Here is a 25,713-nt window from a genome sequence, read left to right on the forward strand (position 1 = left end):
CTGATACCGTCTGTCTCCATCGTTATACACTCCTTGTAACGCACTTTTTAGAAATTTTCACGAATGCGCAGTTGCAAACAATCACTCAACTACAGTATGTGAACGTCGCCATTGCGTGTGCATTGTGCTCGGCTGTGAATCAGGCCCTATCTGTGTCTGATTAGGCTGATCAGGCTCTTCTTCCATTCTTGCTATTTGCTCCTCCCACACCAGAAGTAACAGGTCCCCTCTCCTCATGTGTGTGGAGGCCAGAAGCCAACAAAGGAGGCAGGGGCCATGCTCTTTAGTGTGCCCTGTCTCTTTTATATACATGTGTGTGGCATCCTTGCTGGAGATACATCCCTGGGCTGGGCCCGGACTCCGGGTGACACTGGAAGAGGGAGGAATGGCATGCCTGCACCCTCGGCTCCTCTCTTAATGCTGCTCTTGGGCATATAAATCATAACCACCCCCATGATCTCTAGTAGTACCGTCACTGTCTTTTTGTGTTTTATAATTTCATATGTCATTGGCGATGGCTATTTGAACACCAAAGCAAACCGAACACCACAGCAATACAATCCTGTGTAATAAAAAAAATAAAAAACTGTTATACACATTGCTCCATTAATTATCTCTACACCTGAAGGGGTTAACTCCGATCAGAAAATGTTTTTTGAAAATCGCACAAAACACTCCATTCTGACGTGGGAGTTTTCTTGGAAATGATAAAGAATTTATGGAATGCCAGATGTCATTATAAAGCTCTGCAACATACAATGTATCTCTCCAGTTCATTTCAAACTCTCTATAGTTTTTAATTACCAGGAGACACTGTAAATATCCTAGGACAACTTATAGAGATAATCAATTCTAAATATTTCACTCACCCAGGCAGCAACTAAATCAGCGTAAAACATTTTCAGGTTTTTGTTTTCCTCTGTGTACAAAGAGATTGGAAATCTTGCAAGGAAACATATCTGTAATGAATATGCATTTATGTTAGAATGACTATAATACAACATCTGGGATTATGAATAACCCAATCTAATCCCAAACCAGTCCTCCTCACAGTAAATGTTCTTTTATGTCAGACAATATTTCTATCAAGAGATTGATGCTCTTATTCAAACTTTTTAAAAAAAGTTTCGGAAAACTCTCTTTCTCTCTCTTTCGTTCACGATCTCTCTACTTGCGAGGCATAATAGAGGCTGATAATTTCCATCAGGCAGTCTGATTTCCCTGGGCTCCATTAGAATATACATTTTTAGAAGCCAAGGAAAATATAGATTTTTAATAATACCATTTTTTTTTTAAAGTGACCAAACGCGTTGAATCTATTACTATAGAGTCTAATTTTGTTTTTTATCAACTGCAAGGAAAATTCCAGTAAGAAGGTGGAAGGAGCAGGTGGACACTGTGAGCCTCAAACTGAGCCACAGTCTGAAAGCGGGCGGCAGCAGGGTATATGCACACAAGAGAACCGTGTGCTATTGGCATGTAGCCAGAGTTACTACCAAGTCATGTGTATGCAAACTGGACACCATATTCAGCCACATCTCCTGCACCTGCTGTAGTATCTTGTAGTTGTAAGTGCCAATGATAGCGATGACAGAGGAGTGGACATTAGCATTCTGTCCAGAAATGTATTTGCATTACGTGTGACGCAGAATCAAGCCCTGATAGTTTACTGATTAGCATGCAGAATGGGATGGGTCATGTTGTGGGTGCTCTGTCTCAGAAGTCAACCCAACCCAGCATGTTCAGTTTCTGCCCAAAATTCCAACCAGCCCAGTTATGTCTCAGAGTTCCACCCAGCCCAGCAAGTTCATATTCTGTCTCAGAGTTCCACCCAGCCTAGCACGTTCATGTTCTATCAGAGTTCCACCCAACCCAGCATGTTCATGTTCTATCAGAGTTCCACCCAGCCAAGCATGTTCAGGTTCTGCCTTAGAGTTCCACCCAGCCCAGCACATTCATGTTCTGTCTCAGAGTTCCACCCAGCCGAGCACGTTCATGTTCTGTCTCAGAGTTCCACCCAGCCCAGCACATTCATGTTCTGTCTCAGAGTTCCACCCAGCCTAGAATGTTCATGTTCTATCAGAGTTCCACACAGCCCAGTAAGTTCAGGTTCTGTCTCAGAGTTCCACTCCGCTCAGCACGTTCATGTTCTGTCTCAGAGTTCCACCCAACCCAGCATGTTCAGGTTCTGTCTCAGATTTCCAACCAGCCCAACAGGCTCAGGTTCTGTCTCAGAGTTCCACCCAGCCCAGCACATTCATGTTCTGTCTCAGAGTTCCACCCAGCCTAGCACGTTCATGTTCTGTCTCAGAGTTCCACCCAGCCCAGCACATTCATGTTCTGTCTCAGAGTTCCACCCAGCCTAGAATGCTCATGTTCTATCAGAGTTCCACACAGCCCAGTAAGTTCAGGTTCTGTCTCAGAGTTCCACTCCGCTCAGCACGTTCATGTTCTGTCTCAGAGTTCCACCCAATCCAGCATGTTCAGGTTCTGTCTCAGATTTCCAACCAGCCCAACAGGCTCAGGTTCTGTCTCAGTTCCACCCAGCTAAACATGTTCAGGCTTTGTCTCAAAGTTCTACCCAGCCCAGCATGTTTAGGTACTTTCTCAGAGTTCCGCCCAGCATGTTCAGGTTCTGTCTCAGATTTCCACCAAGCCCAACAGGTTCAGGTTTTGTCTCAAAGTTCCAACCAGCCCACAAGTTAAAGTTCCTGTTCGGTAGACTAGCAGTGAGTGTAAATTTACCAGAACTCTGTAGGGCATTAATAATATGTTCAGTAACTATAAAGGAGGATTGGGAGGAGGGACAAAATATTAAAAAGTCTCTGTTTAGGTGCAGCTGACTGCTTAGGAAAACCCTATCTGATGGGCAGTATATAAACAGGGGAGATTGCCTAAAGATTGTTTTAAGCTGGCCATACTGTACATTGCACAGTAATCATGCAAACAAGCCAAAATAGTGACTGGGTTGAACAATTATCGATCAGTGTTTGGTACTGAACAATGGGCCCAATTCAGTAAGGAACGCAACTGCGAATGCAATAGCGATTACGCACGCAGTCTTACTGCGATAGTATGCTAATCCATTGCGATTGCAATGCAATCTCAGCACAACAGAAGGATGCCCACTTTACCTTACACACATCCGTAATGTTTAGCAGGACATCGGTACAATCGAGTACCATTGCAGCCTCACGCACAGTTGCACAAGCCCTGATCTTACTCAGAAATTGCTAACTTTCCCCGCACGCTATGAGACCTCAGACTGTGAAGGGCATCACAGTTGATAATTTATGCACGCCCCTGTACCAGCGTTCAAACGCACTGGCACGCCTGCGTTCGGCCAACATCCCCCCATTACCACCCACAAATGGCACTTCCTGTCAATCACTCTGCGATGGGTGAGCGTAGCCTCTGTGATCGCAGTCACGATCGCAATGGCTAGTTCGCATACATGCATTGCGATGCATATGCATGCGCAGTGCGAAACAATCGGTTGATTGCGTGCATATTAGCAACTGCGTTCCTTGCTGATCATTCACAGCCTGATAATGGCTGAAAAACAGTTTGGGGTGTTCATTTTTTCTCTTATACTGGTGAGATTCACCAGACTGTCATACAGTCAACTTCAGGTTGTACATGGAGAACGCCTTGATAAATAGGGCAAAATTTGCTAAACGGCAGATCCTAAACCCCGGTGGTTTTGCAAAACCTCCGTCAAAACAAATTTTAGAATAGAATAAAACAGGGCTGTCATTTAGAAACTGCCACCAAACCCCCAGGGTTTAGAACGCACCGTCAAACCGCCACCAAACCTCTGTGGTTTAGAACCCTGCGCTTAGTAAATTTTGCCTACAGTGCAGTCTATGGAATCGCTCCAGCTATCGGGCACTGGATTTCTCCCCTGTCCCTGATGGACTAAATAAACCCTATAAAAAATGTGTTGCCTTCTATTACAAAGGTCATAAAGCCTAACACGCTATTGTATTCACCTTTGTATTGTTTGTTTGTTAAACAGCCTATAGGAATGCCGGCATAGAGAATAAAATGTGCATGTGAGGAAGGTGCGGAGATAAAAAAAATAAAATGAAAGATAAGGAAAAAATATGTAAATAAATGAAATAGCAGGAAATGAGAAAAAAAGAAAACAGCTGACGCTGGGAGTGGAAGAAATGTCAGCACCGAAGTTGTATTGAAGCAGCTGCAGTGAGGGAAACACTGATAAGATGCATTGAGTGGGCCATTGTATGCTACAGAGCTGTGCTGGGCTGTGATAGATCTTGTAGCACATTGTGTAACAAGGTGTATAGAAATATTGTTATAGAAACCAGAGGCTCGCGTCTTGGCTTCCGGTAATTACATCCTGGCCGTCTTTAAGATTTCTCCAATTGCCTAATCTTACAAAGATGGCATCAGGCAAAATAGCAAATATGTTTCTGTGAGATGACTTTAATATCAGTAGCTTAATAATTAATAAATACATCCCACGCAACACCCTTAACCAAAAAAACAATCCAGTAAGAAGTCAATGAAATGTGAAATAGTGCCATAATGATGTCACTGGAAAATTACAGTTTACCGAGTTCTCTGAATTAATAGCACAGATTTATCCCCACATGTTGGAAAGTTGAAATAACCTCATTTGTATTTCTCTCTATGAGTATAAGGATGCAATTTCAGTTTTGCAATATAATTATTTAGCTCAAATGTGCTGGAGAAAAAAAAGTCTATGGAAACCCTTTGCCAGATTGCGAGGACTGAGTATATCTGCTGGTGGATATACGCTACTTTTTTGAGAGACATCTACTCTTAGGAACTGGTGCGGTCTCTTAGTCCTAATTGACGTGACCTTTTGGAAAGTGCTGAGTGCAGTAAGTGAAGAAATTACAGTTGTCAGTGTTGACAGTGCACTGCCACCTACCACCTTTAGCTGGCATTGCAGTGGATCCTCACACATGGATTTCTCCCTAGGGCAGTAAACTCTGTGCTGCCGCCCTGCCTGCCAGATATAATAGATCCAGTATATCCATTTAACAGTTGCTGACACTGAATCTTTCAACACTGTCAATAGGGGAGACCTGGTGCAAACTACATGGTTAAAATATTTTCTATAGGTTGTAAGATGTTTTCTTTTTTTCATAGTGAGTTACACATAATTAACAAATAAATTAGGGAGACAAAGATACTGATTCCCCCAAAATTTTACACAACCAGCGCTAGGCTGTACCAGCTATAGCTGGTGGTACCATAGAAAAGAGACAAACAGCATGATATCCTCCTGCTATAGTGCTAACTAGCTATAGGAGAGTCAGCACCGGTGTCTATTCCTTAGGGGGATCAGGCCTGCAAAAAAAAGAGAACCCCACTTTCTGTTAGGAGAAAAAAGTCCTGTGCTGATAGCACTAGGGTTATTCCCAACACCCAAATTCACTAGATACCTGGAAAAGAGTTCTTGAACTGTCAAGCGACACTGAAGAAAATTGCTCTCCAATGCAGACATTTCAACTTTATTCTCTTGACTTACAGTGCTGCCCTTTCCCTCACTAAAAAATCGTATGTAAAGACCCTTATCTCCTCCCTGTCCTCCAACCCACGTCGTCTCTTCCATCTTTCAATTTTCTCCTCTACCCCCCTCATGCACTCCCCTCCTCACTCTCTGCCCTTGATTTCACTATCCACTTCACATCCAAACTTGAATCTATCCGTTAGGACATCACATACTACCAGACCCTCGTTATCCTTTCCTCTACTTACCTAGCCTGCACCATCCATTTTGCAAACTCTGACTTTCTTCTCCCTAGTATCTGGAGATGAAGTCATGGTCCTTATGCGGCGCTTACCTTCTTCCACCTCCCCCCTTGACCCTATCCCCTCCCGCCTCCTCTGCTCCCTCTCTCCCATTGCCTGTTCCCATCTTGCCCAACTCTTCAATCTTTCTCTCTCATTAGGCACTGTCTCCCCTGCATTCAAGAATGACCTTGTCTTCCTCATTCTTAAAAAAATACCATTGATCTAGACACAATATCTAATTAACTCCTATCTCTCTCTACCCCCTTGGCATCCACACTCCAGAGATTGTCTGCAACCACCATACCACCTTTCTTTCCTCCCACTCCCTGCTTGACCCATTACAGTCTGGCTTTTGTCCTCTCCACTCCACAGGAATTGTCCTCACTAAAGTCAGACCTTCTTGCTGTCAAATCCACAGGTCATTACTCTCTGCTCAGTCTCCTTGACCTCTCTGCTGCTTTTGACACCATGGACCACTCTCTCCTCCTAGAAACGTCCTCGGAATGCGTGCTACTGCCCCCTCCTGGCTGTCCTCCTGCCTCTCTGTCTGTTCTTTTTATGTCTCCTCTCATGATTCCACTATCAGTAGGTGCCCCTCAAGATTCTATTCTTGGACTTCTTCTATTCTACCTTTATACGTTCTCTTTAGGTGAGCTTATCAGCTCTTTTAGCCTCCAATATCGTGTCTATGCTGTTGAAACTCAGATTTACCTCTCCTTCCTGACATTTCCCTCTCTCTCCTCACTCATATTTCCAGCTGTCTCTCTGGATTACCCAGCATTTTATTAAACTTAACATGTCTAAGACTAAGGGCCTGATTCAGAGCCGCTCGTAAGCGGCCGCTCGTTCGTTCCGAGCGATGTTAGCCCAACTGCGCATGCGTACGGATCGTTATACGCATGCGCTAACCAGTCAGTGCGGCCGAAATTCATGTGCTCGCAAAATAGCGAATGCCTGCTATTTTGAGTGACAGAAAGAGGCGTATGTGGGTGGTAACAGGGGAAGGTGCTTGAAAATGGGGAGTGGAAATCAGAACGCAGGCGTGCTTAAAGGTCAAAACGGGCGTTTTATGGGTGTGCATATTTAAAACAGCAGCGTCATTGACCACGTCACTGGGTTATTTTATAGTCAGAACTGCTCGCAAAATTGTGGTAGCAAACACCAACCACAAGAATAGCGAGCAGTTCATACCCTTGTCGATGTACTCGATTAATCTAATAAATAGTGGACATGACGTAGGATGCGAGCAGCCAGGGGGCGTATCTTTCCAAAAAACGACCACAAGTTTTGTTTGCTCGTTCAGACATAGAGGCGTGAACAGACCGCAAACAGCAAACGGTTCATTTGAATAGCCACCCCTTGTTTTAGAACGAACGACCGCAAATAGCGAGTGGCTCTGAATGAGGGCCTAAGTTCATAGTTTTTCCTCCCTAAATTTCATTATCTATTGACAGCACCACCACCTCTTCTAGCTTGGAAGTGCACTGTCTTGGAGTTATCCTGGACTTCTCCCTCTCCTTCAAGCCTCACTTTCAGTAACTTTCACAGTCCTGCCGTTTCAAAAATATCTCCAGGATTAGACCCTTCATCACCCTAGAGGCAATTAAGACCCTCATCCACTCACTGGTCATTTCCAGATTGGACTACTGTAACCTTTTCTTATCTGGCCTCCCTGACTCCCTCCTCTCTTAACTCCACTCTATTCTAAATGCTGCTGCCGGGCTCATCTTCCTCTTCAAACGTACATCTGCTTTCCCTCTCCTACAAGCCCTACACTGGCTCCCCTTCCCCTTCTGAACTCAATTCAAACTTCTTGCACTCACTGACAAATCCCTCACGCAGTCTTGTATATAGGTGGGTAGAGGATAGGGAGAATTGTTCATGAGTGCTGGTAAAATGTATGTAGTATGGTGGAAAAAGTACTTCAAATTCTGTGAGTATTTTACAACATTACCTAAGGTGTAAAAACAAACAAGGGGAATTGGGATAAAAGTGTTGGCATCTGTTGTAGATTATAGTGCACATTTACAACCATTGTGCCACCAATTGCCACTTTCTGTTACTATTTGAGAGAATTATGTACAGTTATTGGATGTGGTTACACGCTGGAGCACCGCATCAATTAGATCCCATTTCTAAAATACACCTCAGCACAAAGGACCTGATTCAGACCTGCTCGCGAGCGCACAGCGCTCGCAAGCAGGTCGGTGGGCGGCCATTGCGCACACGCTCCGGGGCTCGCTACAGGACGGGGCGACTGTCGATATTGATCGACAGCTCGCCCCGTTTTGTAGGTTCACTACTGACATCACACGTGATGTCAGTAGTGAACTTCCTGCTCTATTAGAGCAGGAAGCTCACTGGGGCTTGCGGTGGACAAGACCCTACCACAAGGGTCTTGTCGCAAGCCCGATGGTCGCGATAACCACGACCATCGTCAGGCCGCCCGCACAAGCTGTAGGTGGTCACCCACAGCTATGCGTGCTGCCTGGAGGCGGATTTTTTTTTTTTAAATCTGCCCTGATTCAGAGCGAGCGCTCGCAAATAGCGAGCGCCTCTGAAACAGTACCAAAGCTCCTTGCCAATGGTAAAAAAGTTAAATCCGCTGCCTCTATGAAGTTCAAATGTTTAAAGACTCCTTAAGCAGCCCCATTATTTCAAAGGGCAGCTGATTTACCCGAAACACTCCCGACCACGGACTGCGTGTAACTCCGGCGATACAGTCCAGAGTTTAAGGACATCCATGCTTGAGCCCATATGGTTAAATCAAATTGACTGAGGTACTAATTCAGCCACCTGTGCTCAATCAAGGATATCCTTAAAACCTGAACTGTGATGGCGGCGTTTGAGAACCTCTACACTAGGGTAATGATCATCCTCTTCATCCCCTTTAAAAGCTCCATGTGGTCCATAACTGTTTTTATTTTAAAGATATGTCTGTGAGTCAGCGCTGATCAATGTTTCAATTCACAGTAATTGACTAGTAATTGACCTAATTTGCTGTCTATGAATTTAGTATTATTGTTAAAGATTAGTTTATTGTTGGTAAGATTTATTTTATTTGTAGAGACGACCATGTGCTTACCCTACATGGCCTGGATACCCATGTTTTGGGTTATCATACAAAGGTTAATTCACCACAAAGGGTGAATTTTAGAAACTTCGCACAAGTGTGTTCATTATTTTTTTTGTTCCAAAAACATACTCAGTAAAATTTACTAACGCTGCCTTTTTCAAATCAGCCTTTGGTCTAGATACTGTAGCATAAATAAATAAATACATGCAAGTGTTACATGCTGTGACTTTTTATTGGTTTTCTCTTGTTCACATTTACAAACAGAGTGAAAATTAACTTAAGATAATTTATTTTGTGAAAGGGGCTCCAAATACGCTATATGTCCATATTGGAGCCCGTAGAAAACACAATGCGGAAATCACGGCAACCACTCACATTGCCAAAATAACTTCTCGACATTGTTCCTTGGGGGGAAACAATAATTATCTAAACAATTAAACATATTTCTGGGGTTTATTTTCAAACTATACATTTTGTTCTCAGTATTAAAAGACAAAGCAGAGAACAATGGCAGCATTTTTGGGACAGAATTAACATAAAATATATATATTTTTTTAATTAACATAAATATTAGTTTTGGTTAGGAATTTGCAAACAATGTTATGCCTATAATTAGATGTAAGCTAAGATACTGTGTAACTGGGGGCATATACAGTACCAGCAAGACATGAACGGTTCGGTTTTACACTGTTATGCTCAGATCTCAATAACGGCATCCTATTGGCTATATGGCTTTCATGTGTTTTGGATAGCCAATAAGAGATATTTGTACTAATCTGAACGTTGAGTCACAACTGAACCGCTCATCTCTTGTACCAGCTAAGCTTATACAACATTATTTAAGGTGAACTGGCCTCTGCCCTTTCTGCGGATAACTCTCCTTTATACAGCTAATGAGAGAGACTCTTGGCGATGAAGCATTGAACCCAAGTTTGCGTACACTAGGACAGTGCTTAGACACACCCCCTCCAGTGGCAATCCCCTCCCCTTAGTACCTGGGCCCACCCAGTGTCTCGACAGCTCAGCTCCATATAAATGGAGCATTGTTTGAGTAGACCCCTGGAATTGGGGGCCGAGGGGGTGGTGGGGGAGGTGGAGAAGAATTGGCCCCTTCCTGATTTTATTAGTTGGGAGGGAGGTTCTTCATTAAAAAAAAATTTGCAACGGTCTTGAGTTTACTTTTAAATTTTACATTTATCCCTATAAACTTATTTTAGAGCCAGGGTTTGGCAATATTACTGATAAGAAAATTGGCTTTATTCTTGGTTATTGTGTATCAAGGCTTCATCTGGAGAATTGAAGATATTCCACCATTTGATGGATTTTTTTTTAAATAGCCTCCATTGATCTTTCTTACATGTACTGTGGAGATCAGTCCCCTGTGACACAGATGTTCTTGCCTTTCGGGGTCAAAAAGTCTGAATCCGCGGAAAAGTATCGCGGTTGACGTAATTTCGCCAGGTGGAGAGTTTCCGCCGTATTCAGTTCCAAAGACTTTTCGCGTAATCAGCGGAAAAGTTTAATTTATGAATAGCAGCTGTAAAAAATGCAGAATTGAGGTTTTGGGGTGCAAACTTCGGGAAACCCCCCTGTACCCTTGGGACAGTCCCCCAAAGATAAACAGTGTCAAAAAATTTTTTTGAAAAGACTTTAGAACACCACAAAAAACTACTTTCATTTTGGGGGCTAAAAAGTTCAGCGTTGGGGGACAAACTTCTAAACTAGCAAAATAGACTTCTGGGGGGTCCCCAAGTATGGGGCAGGTGTTTTTATGATTGCAGGTGCTTGCGGCAGGTGTATTTTTTACGTAATTTAAAACTTAACTTTAGCAATTTAAAAATATGCTAGCACCCAGGGGCATATTGGGTCGCCGTGACAGCGGGAAAGTTCCCGCTGGGCCGCCCCTTAAACCCATTTGCTGGGCTGGCCGATTCTGCCGGTCGAACTGGCACTGACTGCCGGCTGCAGCGCTTCCGGGGTTTATGTTTCGCTATGGAATGCAAACCTGAAGCTCCAGGCACCACAATGACTGTGCGGTGCCGGTGTCCTGTCCCTCGCTCATCCTCTGCTTCCTGCCATCAACTCCGTGGGATGTCGGAGCAAGGCTGCGGGAGATGAGCCAGGGGGCGGGACCATGCAGGGGGGCGGGGTGTATGCAGTTGTCAGTCAGCCTGGGATGGAGTAGTAGACAGCAGGACATGAATATCAGCCGGAGGAGCAGTGCAGGACACGGATGGCAGCTGGAGGAGTGGTGCAGGACACGGATGGCAGGGGCTTACTCTGGCTGTGAGGCAGCTGTCAGTGCAGAGAAAGGGACGGTGACCAGGACCCATGAGCTGAGGTGACCTACTCCTATCTTACCAGCTTCCCACCACTACTCCAATCCTGCTCACTACTCCAATGCTGCCCACTGCTCCAATCCTGCCCACTACTCCAATCTACTACTCCCATCCTGCCCTGCTTTCCATTATTACTCCCATTCTGTCCCCTGCTTTGAAATACTACTACTCCCTGCCTGCCCCATACTACTACTACTCCCTGCCTGCCCCATACTACTACTACTCCCTGCCTGCCCCACACTACTATTACTCCCCACCTGCCCCACACTACTATTACTCCCCGCCTGCCCCACACTACTACTACTACTCCATGCCTGCCCCACACTACTACTACTCCCCGCCTGCCCCACACTACTACTACTCCCCACCTGCCCCACACTACTACTACTCCCCGCCTGCCCCACACTACTACTACTGCCCTCCTGCCCCACACTACTACTACTCCTCACCTGCCCCACATTACTACTACTCCCCACCTGCCCCACACTACTACTACTCCCCACCTGCCCCACACTACTACTCCCTGCCTGCCCCACACTACTACTACTCCCCACCTGCCCCCACACTACTACTACTCCCTGCCTGCCCCACACTACTACTACTCCCCACCTGCCCCACACTACTACTACTCCCCTCCTGCCCCACACTACTACTACTCCCTGCCTGCCCCCACTACTACTACTCCCTGCCTGCCCCACACTACTACTCCCCACCTGCCCCACACTACTACTACTCCCTGCCTGCCCCCACTACTACTACTCCCCACCTGCCCCACACTACTACTACTCCCCACCTGCCCCCACACTACTACTACTCCCTGCCTGCCCCACACTACTACTACTCCCCACCTGCCAAACACTACTACTACTCCCCACCTGCCCCACACTACTACTACTCCCTGCCTGCCCCACACTACTATTCCCCACCTGCCCCACACTACTACTCCCTGCCTGCCCCACACTACTACTCCCCACCTTCCCCACACTACTACTGCTCCCTGCCTGCCCCACACTACTACTCCCCACCTGCCCCACACTACTACTACTCCCTGCCTGCCCCACACTATTACTCCCCACCTGCCCCACACTATTTCTTCTCTCTGCCTGTCCCCACACTACTACTACTCCAAGCTTGCACCTGATCTGTGTTTTTATTTTTTTCCTGTCGGGGGTCCATGCGTTTTTATTCTCTGTAGGGGCCATTGTGTTTTATTGATTTCTGTAGGGTTGAGCTTATTTCCCTTTCATTGTAAGGTAAGGTGAGGGCGGAAGTGCGGTTTCACACCCATAAAGGCCACCAAACAAAGAAATGTGTCCCCTCGTGGGCTCGGTTCGCTCATCATACTGGGCACGCTTTGCTCGCCACAGGTTTATATTCTCCCTCTATGTCCATGTGAATAGTAGGGAATTACTGTACATTGGACAGTAACTGATGACGTCAGGGTCCTCTCTGTGAAGGACATCTAGACAATACCATTTTGGTAGGTGCCAGTGTGCTTGTTTATCCAGTGACAATGGTGTCTTAATTTTTTTTGTTCGGGTAAATATCTTTTTTTCTTGTGGGGGCCAATGTATTTGTTTTATTCTGCGGGGGCCAGTGTGTATTTTATTTTTTTATTGTTGAAGCTCATGTGTTTTTATGTATTTCTTGTGGGGGCAATGTGTTTTGTTTTTTTCCTGTGGGGGCCAATGTGTTTTATTTTTCTTCTTGTGCATTGTTTGTCATCTGCGCATAGGTCTGAGCTGCAGTGCGGTTTTAGACGCATGCACCAAGAAGTGTTTTAGAAATGTGTTGGGTATTACTAGATAGTTACAGGAGGTTGTCTAAAGACTTAGGGGCCTATGTATCAAGCTGTTTGATGCATAATATTATGCAAAAACTGCAGTTTCTGCATAATTTTATGTATTGTACTAAAAGCACAATGCAGATGATTTCACAGAAATCTCCAGCAAAGTGCTAATTAGCACTGCAGATCGCAGTCCCCACTATTATCAATGGGGACTATGATCTGAGCCCTATGTACTAAACTCCAAAAAGCAATGCTACTCAGAGTTTAGCCCCGGTAGTTCATACCATCTTCAGATGGTGTAAACTACTGTAAGCCAATGGGGACTCCAGAGGCAGGAGAGAAATCTTTTGATCTCTCCCTCGCAGCCTCCAGCCAGCTCTGGAAGCTTACGCTGTACGCATGCGCAGTGTCTGCTTCCCCCGGTGAAGTCTTTCACTTGTGTGAAAGACTTTCAAAATTTGCTGGGGATACAACTTGCAGGGACAGTGGTTACCACAACCTCTGTCCCTGCGAGCTCTCCTTGGTACATAGCGGGGATATTTTCATTAAAGATGAAAATATCCCCATGCGAGTTGAACTGATAACAATTGCGGCATTACCGCGATTATTAGTACATAGACACCTTAGACACTCACAGTGGGCGTCTCAGTACTTGCATATTGGAACGCATGGCTATACACCAGCGAAGGGCATTGTGTTTATAGCCTTAAGTCAAAGACGAAACTGCAGCAAAAGATACAAGGACAGCTGCTACTGTGTCCATCTCAGAATCAGACCCTATGAGAAGGGATCCCGGCCCCCTAGACAGACCCCACCCCCTCAACAGACCCCGCACCTATTAGGGCTGCTTCCATAAATTTCCCGGGCTGGTTTTCCATCCCAATCCGCCCCTGCTAGAACCCATTTTCAAGTACCCCATATATGCTGGGAGTAGTTATTTTCTCAAAAAAAACAACAACTGCTTAATGCCCAATGTTAGTGCATCTTTTGGGGGGTGTCAGGCTGAGTTCCCCATTTTTAACAGGACTTTTTTCCCTGTTTCAGTTTTGCCGGGTGCCGTTTTCACACCCTTTCTAATTGAATACGGCGAATAGCTGGAGCGCGCCCGATACTTTTCCGCATGCAAAACACGCGATATAGGCGAAAAGTCCGGCCGGGGAAAAAGGGTGTAAATGGAGTAAAGTTAGTTTGTAACATTTTCCACCCCTACATTCTCTTATCATAAACAGCTACAATAGCTAATGCAAAGCAGTCTACAGTACATGGTATTAATAACAGCTATTTGAATATTTGTAAATTATATTTCCTAATGCAGATGCTTAATATATTACATGAAGTTCATAAATCACATTTCCAATATCAATCATTGTAATACTCGTCACTGGTGTTTTAGTCTATTGTTACTATAAACTGAAAATGAATGAAGAACATATGTTTCTTGTACAACTGAAAAACTGAATGTTGAGTTTATTTTCCAAAGATAAAACATGGAAATTGGAAGAAAGTGTTTAAGATATTAAATCTGTAATTTTAAAGCAAAATCTGAAAACTTTATTTCTAGGATTTATGGGCAAAAACTTTATTTTCCAATATTTTTAACTTATGTCGATTGTTGGCTACATAGATAAGTGGTGTACATTTATTTATAATAGACTTTGCCCATGTGTTTGGATTTTGGGTTAGGAAATCTTACAAGCAATGTCACACCTGAGACCTCATTCACCCTGTGGAAGTATAAACCCTTTATTTTAATTTTGTGGCAGTATTTTAAAGTGACCCTTCATCTAACCATAAGCCGTCAGTGTCACACTCAGGCCAGTAGTTCCTGGTCAATTGATTCCACCCCCCTATCTGTCATGCCTCTCACTCAACTACAAGATCAGCAGCACTCAGTGGACTTTCACATGGAGACAAGCACATATACGTTCTGTACAGCTTCTTCCAACGTTTCAGTGTTTACTCTGTCATCAGGAAATCATGGAATTAAAACTGAAATGTTGGAAGCTTCATGTATTTGTATTCATTTAAAAGTTCACTGAGCTCCACTGTCCTTGTGTGCATTGATTTATCTCTGATGGGCATCAGGGCCAGTGTTGGTTAGACAAGAGCAATGCCATCCCTTTGGTTGAGATATATATAAATGTACTAGTAAAGGGAATCGAGGTCATCCTCAGTCTGCCCCATCCCTGCTTCTCTGCCTCCCCTGCTCTGTCCTGCTCCACCTAGTCTATCTGCTGCTCCACCCTCTCCTGATTTCCCCTCAGCTCCGCTTCGTCCAATGGGAAAGCATTGAGGGGTATATGGTGTATGTGACTGTAGGTTATATATTTCCTACACTGTATGTATGTAAATTAGCTTTTACACTTAGGATAAAGCTCAGTAAGTATGAGGCGCAACTACCAACTATCACTCCCAGCAAGATGGTCTCCAATGTTCTCTCATCCAAGGCAGTAACATTTCTAATTAAAGGCTCAGCTCTAACTAGGCTGTAAGCTCCATCATTAGCTCCCCCCTCTCTTTTTTTCCAATCTACATTCATTCCCTTATATGTCCCTGTTTTATATATGCGCTGTTTTCTCCAATTTTGGTCACTTTGGATTCTATTTATCAAGCAGTTAAAAGTGTGGAGAAGAGAACCAGTGGAAAAGTTGCCCATAGCAACCAATCAGCTTTCAAGTAGCATTTATAAAGTACAGTCTATAACATAATAGGTAGGATAGCTGATTGGTTGCTATGGGCAACTTCTCCACTGGTCCAATTCTCCACACTTTTCACTGCTTGATAAATAGACCCCTTAGTATCCTTACAGATCAGTGACATTAGTGTGTGACGGGCGCACTACATAGTGCAAATGTTTGGGCACACAGCTTTCCTTCAAAAATGTCACACAGTAAGATAAGTGGTAATCAACTTTTATTTGTGATGGTACTCGATGGCACGATGTACCACCATCTTTCTACCACTGAAAGAGGAAGTCTTTCTACCACTAATGCTGGTATATTTTATCACTTCTCTCTGTAACTGGTATGACCAGTCCTCCGTTCCAGCTACTTTATGGATCCAAGAGACACTGACTTGGCCATATCAGCCACATACTGTAGGTGAGTACCGCCATCTTTTTACCACTGAAACAGGAAGTCTTTCTACCACTATTGCTGGTATATTTTGTCACTTCTCTCTGTAACTGGTATGACCAGTCCTCCATTCCGGCTACTTAATAGACCCAAGAGACACTGACTTGGCCATATCAGCCACATACTGTAGGTGAGTACCGGTATCTTTTTACCACTGAAACAGGAAGTCTTTCTACCACTATTGCTGGTATATTTTATCACTTCTCTCTGTAACCGGTATGACCAGTCCTCCGTTCCAGCTACTTTATAGACCCAAGAGACACTGACCTGGCCATATCAGACACATACTGTAGGTGAGTACCGGTATCTTTTTGTCATCGAAAAAAAAAAGAACACTGGGGTTATTCTCTTTCAAAGAATTCCAGCCATGAACACGAATATCATGAGAAATAATATCTACATACCCATCAATATTACCAGGACAGTAATAATTTTGTGCACTCTAAACTTATATGTACACAGGTAGCTGCATTGACCTGTGTTGCTGTGTTACCGCCTATGATAATCAGGTGTGGAACATACGAGCTTCATACTGCAGCTGTGGTCATTTTTTTAGGCAGTAATAACATTCATTATGAAATATTTGAAAAATGGTTCTTTAAAAGAACCGTTATAAAATAGTACTACTCATCATATTAAATAAAGGCTTTTTAATACTTAGTAATAATACTTAGTATTATTATTATTATTATTATTACCAGTTATTTATATAGCGCACACATATTCCGCAGCGCTTTACAGAGAATATCTTACCATTCGTATCTGTCCCTGCCCCAGTGGAGCTTACAATCTATATTCCCTATGATATGTACATACACACTATGGTCAATTTTTTTTTTTTTTTTTTGTGGGGAGCCAGTAGCACAGACGGCACAGCACTTAGTAGTCTAAAACGAAGATGATAAGAGGTCTGGGGTGTAAATTTACTAAAGAATGGCTTTGGCCAATAGTTGTAATAGAAATAATTGCTAAAACAAACCTGGTTTATCATTTATTTCTATTGCCGCTTTAAAATTATAGTTCAAAACCTTTGATCGTTGGTGGCTTTGACAATGTGCGTATTTGTGATAATCATCTCAGACATGATCAGTCACTTATATGGTATCTAGAAAAAAAAGGTTCTAGAGATATTTGACAATAATGCACGGTGGTAATCTCAATTTCACATGTTAAGCTCCCTTCTCCTACAATAAAATATTAGTGTTCCTTTGCTAATAAAATATCCATTTTAAATGAAACATTTTGCAAACTTTAGAAACCTCATCTGTCCTTTTAATGGAGCATGGTTGAAAAACATTGCTGTCCTCTTTGCTCAGATATAACCTTTGGTGTTTTTAGTCTAATTGTCTGTGAAACATTTAGTGTTGGAAAGCAACGACTTTTCATTCAGACATTGGGATTCAAAACATGAACAGATGTTTGTTTCAAGAATGAAAGGCTTATTTCATAAATCGGTGCAAGTAAAATTCATGTGCTGTAACCCACGAGAATCAGTCTAATAGGCAGTTTAAATTTGTCTGACTATATTAGGGAGCCAAGTCGGGAATGTGATTGGTTGCTATAGGTTACAGCGCATCATTGCTAGTTGCTTCATGTTACTAACGCAGAACCAATATATCGTTATTATGAAACAGATTTGTTATTCCTTTGTAAAAACTATCAGTATTGTGAATCATTTATAAAGCCAGAGAGGAGAGATGGATTTTCTGTAAACTACTAGAAAAACTAATTAATCTGCTTTCCCCCTCTCTTACACTAGGATGCCCCTAGTGTAAGGCATAAAAGCACAAATGCTATTGGTCCATGTTCCATAGGGGAGAATGTCACTGTTAACTCTGTCAATCAAGTACAGAAACAGTTTATTGTTCATGTAATTAGAAGGCATTGATACAAGTGTTTGGAACTAGAGATCCTGCCATAGAATAGTGTTCAAGTCATGTACTGTAGCAGCATTTACAAAATGAAAAGTGAATACAATAATTCCCTTAATAGATTCTAGTGAGAGTAGCACAATTTACTCACCTTATTTGGCAACATCACCAATGGACATGGGTTTGCATTATAACATTAAAATGTAATCAATGTGGTTTAGAATATATTTTAAGCACAAAAGGATGGTGTAAAAATTAGTGCAAGAGCAATGGTTGATTTCTGATATGAAAGATATTAGTCACAAGCAGCAACTTACGCAACCTGATTTTGAATGGTCTTTTGGGCATGTTTGCAGCAGGTTAACAAACCTGTATGACCATCATGGAAATCACACCCATATAGGACTGGATAAGGTCAGGGGTAAATTATTAATAATGGCCCAATTTCTCATGCTTAATAAAGATCCTACTAAATAGGATGGTATTAGCCAACTGCACAATTGCAAAACAACAGCAGTAGTGTTATTGAGTGTGTGTTGCCCTTTACAAGTAAAACGGTAAGTCTGAGATCCCTTTCCATGCATAGTGAATACAGTATGTCAAACTTGTTTGGACAACAGGAACTTCCCAGGATGCCATAGCCCTTTACTGAAACTGTAATTACAACTTTTGTCACCAGGTGGAGATGTGACAAGACCAATCACTTGAAGACGCTACATTTATTCAAGGCGTCCTCTATTGTGGTCAAGAAAAGTTTCTGTTTGAAGAACGTAGCATGTCAGGTGAAATAGCCAGCACATGACAGTTAACACTGGGCCTGATTCAGACCCAGTCGCAGGCGCTGAGCGCTCGCAACCGGGTCGATGGTGGCCCAGAGCGCACGCGCACGACGGAGCCGGCTCCGTCGTGCGCAAGCGCGAGACCCGGATAGCGATGGGGCAATGCGTCGCTCCGGGTCTCGCACCAAAGGGGGCGTGCTGTCGATGTTGAGTGACAGCACGCCCCCTTTGGTGGGTGGGCCGGGGGGGTGGCTGCCCAGACGGAGGCGTTCCCATGGGAACGCCTACCGTTTGGGGCTGTTAGAGCCTCTGTTAGAGCCAAAATCTCTCTGGGGCTTGCGGCAACGAGACCTTACCACAAGGGTCTCATCGCAAGCCCGATGGTCGCGATCATCGCATCATCTTCCTGGCCGCTCGCTATAGCTGTGGGTGGTCACCCACAGCTATGCGAGCGGCCAGGAAGCCGTTCTAAAAAAAATAAAGACCGGCCCTGATTCAGAGCGAGCGCTCTGTCACAGCGACCAGCTCTGAATCAGGGCCACTGTCTTTTCAGATCTGATAGGATCTGATATTCTTCCTGATAAACCTTGTTCTTCAAAAAGCCCACTACCAAAAGTGGATGTGGTCTGGTGATCGAGTGAACCAAGATTTAAGATAATTTTTTGTATCAATGAATGGCTAATGCATCTGCTTAAGTACTTGTTGTCCTAAGTTCTCTGCATTATGAGACGTAGATTTCGCTCCAGGGTGCTCTAAGTAGGGGTACTTTCATTTTAACATCTCTGTATATTATTTCCTGTTGAAGGACTAGTGAAGAGAATACTTGTGATAAAAGTCCCCACAATTTCTTCTGTTCTTTATTGAAGATGTGATAGACTGGGCACCTTTTGTTTTTGTTGTTCGGATTCTCCTTTATTTCACAATTTTACAATTTGTGGGGTAAAAACAACTTGAAGCCAATCAAATCATCCCAGTGTTCACAGCAGCACATAATATTTGAGATGAGTGAGATCATGTGTCAGACAGTGACCCCTCCAGTTATGTTATTATGTTAGGGAGGACAGGGGTACATGTGAGTGAGATAGTGTCATAATGTGAGTTGGGGAGTAGAGGTAAGCAGGAAGCCATAGACAGAGTTAAGACAGTGGAAAGAGCAGAGTCCTCCTGCAGTGCCTGCCAGCGCACACACATCTTCAGGTGTCTGCAGATGGGGAAGGTAGCAGCAATGAAGTGTGGTCCTCACCTCAGTATGTAGGAGGCAATAATGCTAATAGGGAGCATGGATTAGCATCACAGAAGCACCGGTGCAGTGTGTTGGATTTTCATTTGGACACTCAAGTCTATAAAGACTCAGATTTCCAAGGCTCAGCGGGAGTAACATCAGCTATGGTCCTGTGTTGAGAGGTGCAGAAGTCCTTGGCTCCCCCAGTGCTGATGGAATGGGGTCTTGGCCTGCAGGCTGCAGCCACGAGGGGCCAGCTATTGCAATGGGGAAGTCTCCCCATATTAGAGTGATGAGCAATGACCCAATGCATCAAGGCTGTAGAAATATATATATAGAGGGAGAGTGAGAGAGAGAGAATGGGAGTCACCCTCATACTAAAGCAATGTACCATGAAGGCAAGAATCCCTGTTAAAGCTTCCAGCATCCAGTGAGGGGAATCACTGCAAATAGACAGCATGGCTATAAGAGAGTAATAGGTGAGAGGCCATATGTAAAAGAACCCAGCATGGAGAGAGTTCATTCTGCAGAGTCTCCAGCATCAGTATGGCCTGGAAGAAAGCTCCCTGGAGTATGGATTGTAGTGTGGGTGGCAGAGCCCCTGGATATTGGGATGTTTGTTATAAGAGTGCCTAGCACATGGCTATGTTGTGTGGCATATAGAAAAGAGGATTCCTGTTAGCTGGGATAGTGCTCACAGTAATGGAGTGTCTGAGGGAACTTCTCATCCTATATGACAGCATGTGTGAGACGCTGTGACTTGATATATTGTGCAAACATAGCACCCAGCACCACTAGGTATGTGAGTGGCAACTACTGTAGTGCAACCAATGTAACCAAGCAATGTGAAGGTGGAATAGGAAAACTGTGTAAACACATAGGACTCCATTTAAGAATGAGACATATCCCTTTGAGCACTCACTAAAGGGCTTATGCCCTCCATAATGTATTTAACAAACAGCTGTAAGCTATATGGCATTAACAGTAGGTTCCAAAATGCCAGTATTGGGAACCCAACAAAAGCCTTTCCATCTTCAATCATTGCTGTGTCCCCACCGGGCTGAAGAGTACCATTCCGTTTGTCTGCCCCTCCCCTTTAGATTGTAAGCTCTTATGAGCAGGGCCCTCTACCCTCTTGTGCTTCTCATTACTCTACTTTCATCTACTTCTTACTCTCCACTAGGGCACCTAACACTTGGATGCTTATGCTCTGCTGCTTATCTGGGTGTTATGGTCGCTAAAGTAGCAATGTATGTTATTCATGATCCTTGTCCTGTATTGTATTGTAAGTCACTGGTCAACCTATTTGTTCATGTACTTTGTAAGGCGCTGCGGAACACTTGTGGCGCCATATAAATAAATGATAATAACAATAATACCCACATTATAGCCAAAACAGAGGAGAGAAAGATCAAGATGGCGTACCAGACTACAGCCTGCCACCCCAAATACATTCACCACAGCAACAACATTGATCTGTGATTTCTAACAAAGAAAACACTATATGAGTTATACTAAGAGAGACTTTATTCATCCAACTTCCTTATGATTTTGTAATAAAACCACTATAGAAAAAAGAAGAGTTATTTCTAGTACTTGGTGGTACTATACCAGTTGTCACAGGAATTATTTCTTGTAGCTGGGAGACTGTAGATGGCAGTAGTGCTCAAGGCCGCATTAAAGGCTGTCAGCAAAGGAAAGGAAAAAAACTCATCCATTTTTTTTCTATTGCTATGTATCAGTCGGAGAATATTAACTGATAGGAACAGGTTTGTAAAAATAATCCACTTTCCCTGGTTTGTGATTTACTTCACACAGGTGAATATTTTTGTGGTGACCCAAGAAAAAATATGTACCAGCGTGACAATGTCATGAAATCGCACATTTTTAATACTGATACAATCACTTTCCAATGGAAAAGGTAAAACACACAGTGGAAGAATTGACATAGTGGTTCCAGTGGTTGTCAGCTCAATATTTCCTATAGAGAATGTAAAGAACAACATTCTTCACCCAAAAATGAAAATAAAAATCAAACAAACAAACAAAAACCATTAATATTCTGTGGGCTGGCATTTCATTAGACACTTGTAAAATCAGCAAATGTATTTTAGGCACCATTTATTAGAAATATTTGAGAAGGGATAAAGTACTGTAAGCTCGTTGCTGTCTTTTAGCAAAAAAAAAAAAAAAAAGCCAGAGAAATGTAATAATCACATTTCTTAGACCCAGTACAAATGTTTTTAAAAAGTAGGTAAAGACTTAAAGGGCAGAATTTAACACATTATAATATTTCATATGCATCTTGTAACTCCTCCCACACCTAATAGTAATCGGATCTTCCTATTATGACACCAAGGGGCATATTTACTAAAGTGCTGGTTTTTAGAAGTGGAGATGTTGCCCATAGCAACCAATCAGATTCTACTTATCATTTATCTAGCACCTTCTAGAAGATAATAGCTAGAATCTGATTGGTTGCTATGGTCAACATCTCCAATTCTAAAAACCTGCACTTTAAAAATATAGCCCCAAAACTCCATGATAGGTGTTAAATATCATGATGGCTGAAGTGGAATGACTTTCTGAAAGCCAATTTAATGATGGAAATTGTACATTATGAACTTGATAGACCCACCAAGTTTCTGCTGTTCCAGTATTATTACTCTGTATCAGAGGCCCACAGCATTAAGTACGTTAGCACAATGTTTTCTGTGTGATAAAATACACCCAGTAACATTTATTTTTGCATTCCCTAAATGTTAGCTAAATTTGCCAAATTTAGCTAAACCTTATTTTACATTACTGAGCTTAAATATGTATATATTTTTATTTTAGAATTGTTGAAGGTAAAATTGTAAATACATTTAAACAGTACCTAAGAGTTTCGGAGCACAAATCCACCCCAGTTTAAAGGAAAGCTGTCCTTACCCACAATTTATTGTGTAAACTTAATTGCAGTTCAACCCTGCAACTTACTGTATTATAAAAAGACATACTATTATACAGTAAGTATTGTTTTGAGCAAAAAGTATACGATTGTGAAGACACTGTGGAGGCAGCCATTTTGTGAGTTACAACGCTAGGCATGACAAAGCAGCCTATCTCACACTCCCAGAATTTTGGGTACTTCTCTCAGACTCTCTGGAAGAGTAGGTCAGCCCTCTGGGCAATCCGCGGATGGAGAGATTTTCAGTGGACTGTGTCTTTGTGGCCCTGTCATGACACAAATCATGGCGTTGGGTGGGGGGATAATGTGTGACGGTCCATTTTGTGCACCAATATTAATTATCGTTCCCAAGTTTCCGGAATGAAATAAACTACAATGTTTAAGTATATTTAATTTCACACATATTGAAAACTGTTTTTTTTTTAATTATAGTTCAAATTTACTGTCTAAATGAGACTTCAATTAATGTACATTTTCCACATATATTTATCAATGTTGTTATAACAGCACATTTATGTGCACTGACAAGTGCTTCTCTTTTATGCCTTCTGCTGTTACAGTGCTTTTTGTAATTTGGTAAGACAAAACTATATGTGCCTTTCTTAGGGAACTTGCATGGATTTACTGCTTTTTGCCAAGTTCATCATGAATAAACCTTTCCACGCATATAGCAAGTGCGGCATGGTGGGTGTGGCCTCGGCCTGATCAGAATACGAGGCACTGAAGAAGGGCATGCTCCGCCTCCTTTACTGGCTCGGGCCACCTTAGACAAACCCAGACTGTAATCGCCCCCACCCCTCTTGGATCTGTCACCCTGGGCAGATCCAGCCATGAGATGGACGGGTCATACATATGGATCATAAGAAGTGTCATGTGACATCACTCACAGGACAACGCAGTCATCAGACAACAGGGTTTGGGGAGGAATATGAGCTATTCTTAATAATTTTTTTAGTGTCTTGTGAGCAGATAAAAATATTGAATTATTTGGGATTTGGGAGTATCTGATCTCGTATATAAAACAACGATGCGTGTAAATATGTATATTTATGTTGAGACTAATGTCCAATTTCAGGGCAATGTTGACCTACAGTAAGTGAGGTTTGGCTAATGTACACACTACAGCGGGTGTTTTGGCACCAAATACAAAAAAATAATATTGAGTGCTCTCGTCACAACCGGTCGTTACATCTTTCTAGCTAAAGGAATGGGACACAGCATACAGTAAATGCAGTGAAAGATGATTCTCCCTCCCCAACCACTGAGCATGGATTTGTATATTCTTATCAAGCCTACCAACACCTTTTGCCAAGAGCTTTTTTAAAACCCAAGGCAAAAATGTCAATGTGTGCTCATTTCTCTCCTGACTTATACAGATCCACGACGAAAGCTTAACGCCAAAGACGCAGTTCTCCAAAAGACAGACGTAGTGGCGGGCGCCCACCAATCGCGGTGTGTCAAAGGCAGCTGCCTCGCCTCCTGTCCATTCCCTTACCCTGATTCTATTCCGGACAACATTCTAGAGAGGCAAGAGCCATAAAAAGTGCTCCACCAAAGTCAACAATCCCCAGAATGGATGTTAGTCAGTATATAATATATACTATACATAATATATAGTATATACACACCAATGTGCGTAACTTATATATGTGCATATTAAAAAACTATATGCACATATATAAATATATATTGTACATACATGCACGTCCACAAGTGAATACATGTATTCATACTCTCATATAACAATGACATTGATTTTCACCATATTCAAAGCAAGAAAAAACAAACATATTGCTTATTATAGATCCTTGTTGTTCCAATCTATTTGCCAGAATCTTTTTTTTTTCCCTCCTCTCTGTAAACCGGGTAACACCGCCCGTGTGATCCTGCACAGATGCAATACCTTTAGCAATATGCAATGCCGCTTTATAGTACAGAAACGCCCTCCACATTCAGTCTCTTCCCTCCGTGCCACAAGGAGTAAGGTTTTTGTGCTTATCGTCAAATAAAAATCGCAGTGCAAAAAATTTAAAACATGGATGTTACACAGTTAAACAAAAAGTTTTTTTTGTGTTTTTTTTGTAACTTTTTCGCTTTTATATGGCAACACCGCCTATTAATTCACATACAGTATAGTACAATAGAACAATAAGGGCAGACAGTAATAATAAGAAGAAGAATATGAACAAAGGAGGGCAAGCTTGCATAGGAATGCAATCAAAGAAAAATATGTACAAAGCTAAAATGCTTGTCGTCCTTGATGCTGATTCCTTGTTCCTCTTTTGTGTATTCCTGGCAAGAAATATTTAAGGTGGATGGTGTGTATATAAGAAGGAAATACGTAAATTGTCTGTGGGAAATGTGTGGCGTTTGTGTCTTTACATCGCATGTACAGTCCGTCCAATCCTACATAAATAAAGATAATGTCCATTGCACTGGTTTGAGTTTCCTCGTGACTTTCATCAGTCCAGACCAACTGGTCTGTAGAGCAGCTTGTGACGTAGCTTTTCAGTACTCTAAGAAAAGGGGAGAGAATAAAGAGATTATTATGTCGGAAAGACGTTTATTGCATGGTAAAGCAAAATGTAAACTATATATGGGCCTGAGGGCAACGTTGAACGGAAATCGGACGTCTGTTGCTCCCACACACTCACAATAAGAGGTGAGACCCTAATATTGTATTACCGCTCACGTCCTGAACCCTGCAGGCGGCCTCTTCTTTAGCAATGCTCTGCTGCAGGCACATCGGCTCTTCCGGGCCAG

The 25,713-nt window shown here is 42.8% G+C and overlaps 1 protein-coding gene across 15 annotated transcripts in view; it reads right to left on the minus strand.

Annotated features, from left to right (window-relative positions):
* Nucleotides 1-22,448: 22,448 nt before the first annotated feature.
* ROBO2 (roundabout guidance receptor 2) overlaps nt 22,449-25,713 on the minus strand; it is a 503,588-nt gene continuing 500,323 nt past the window's right edge. For all 15 annotated transcript variants that reach the window (XM_088442746.1, XM_088442748.1, XM_088442744.1 and 12 more), the window contains one exon: nt 22,449-25,466. In XM_088442746.1, the coding sequence (XP_088298872.1) occupies nt 25,465-25,466 (2 nt within the window). In that variant the 3' untranslated portion in view covers nt 22,449-25,464. The remainder of the gene's footprint in view (nt 25,467-25,713) is intronic.

The sequence above is a fragment of the Taudactylus pleione genome, unplaced genomic scaffold (assembly GCF_031769625.1).
Source record: "Taudactylus pleione unplaced genomic scaffold, aTauple2 ptg000316l, whole genome shotgun sequence".
Taxonomy (NCBI): domain Eukaryota; kingdom Metazoa; phylum Chordata; class Amphibia; order Anura; family Myobatrachidae; genus Taudactylus; species Taudactylus pleione.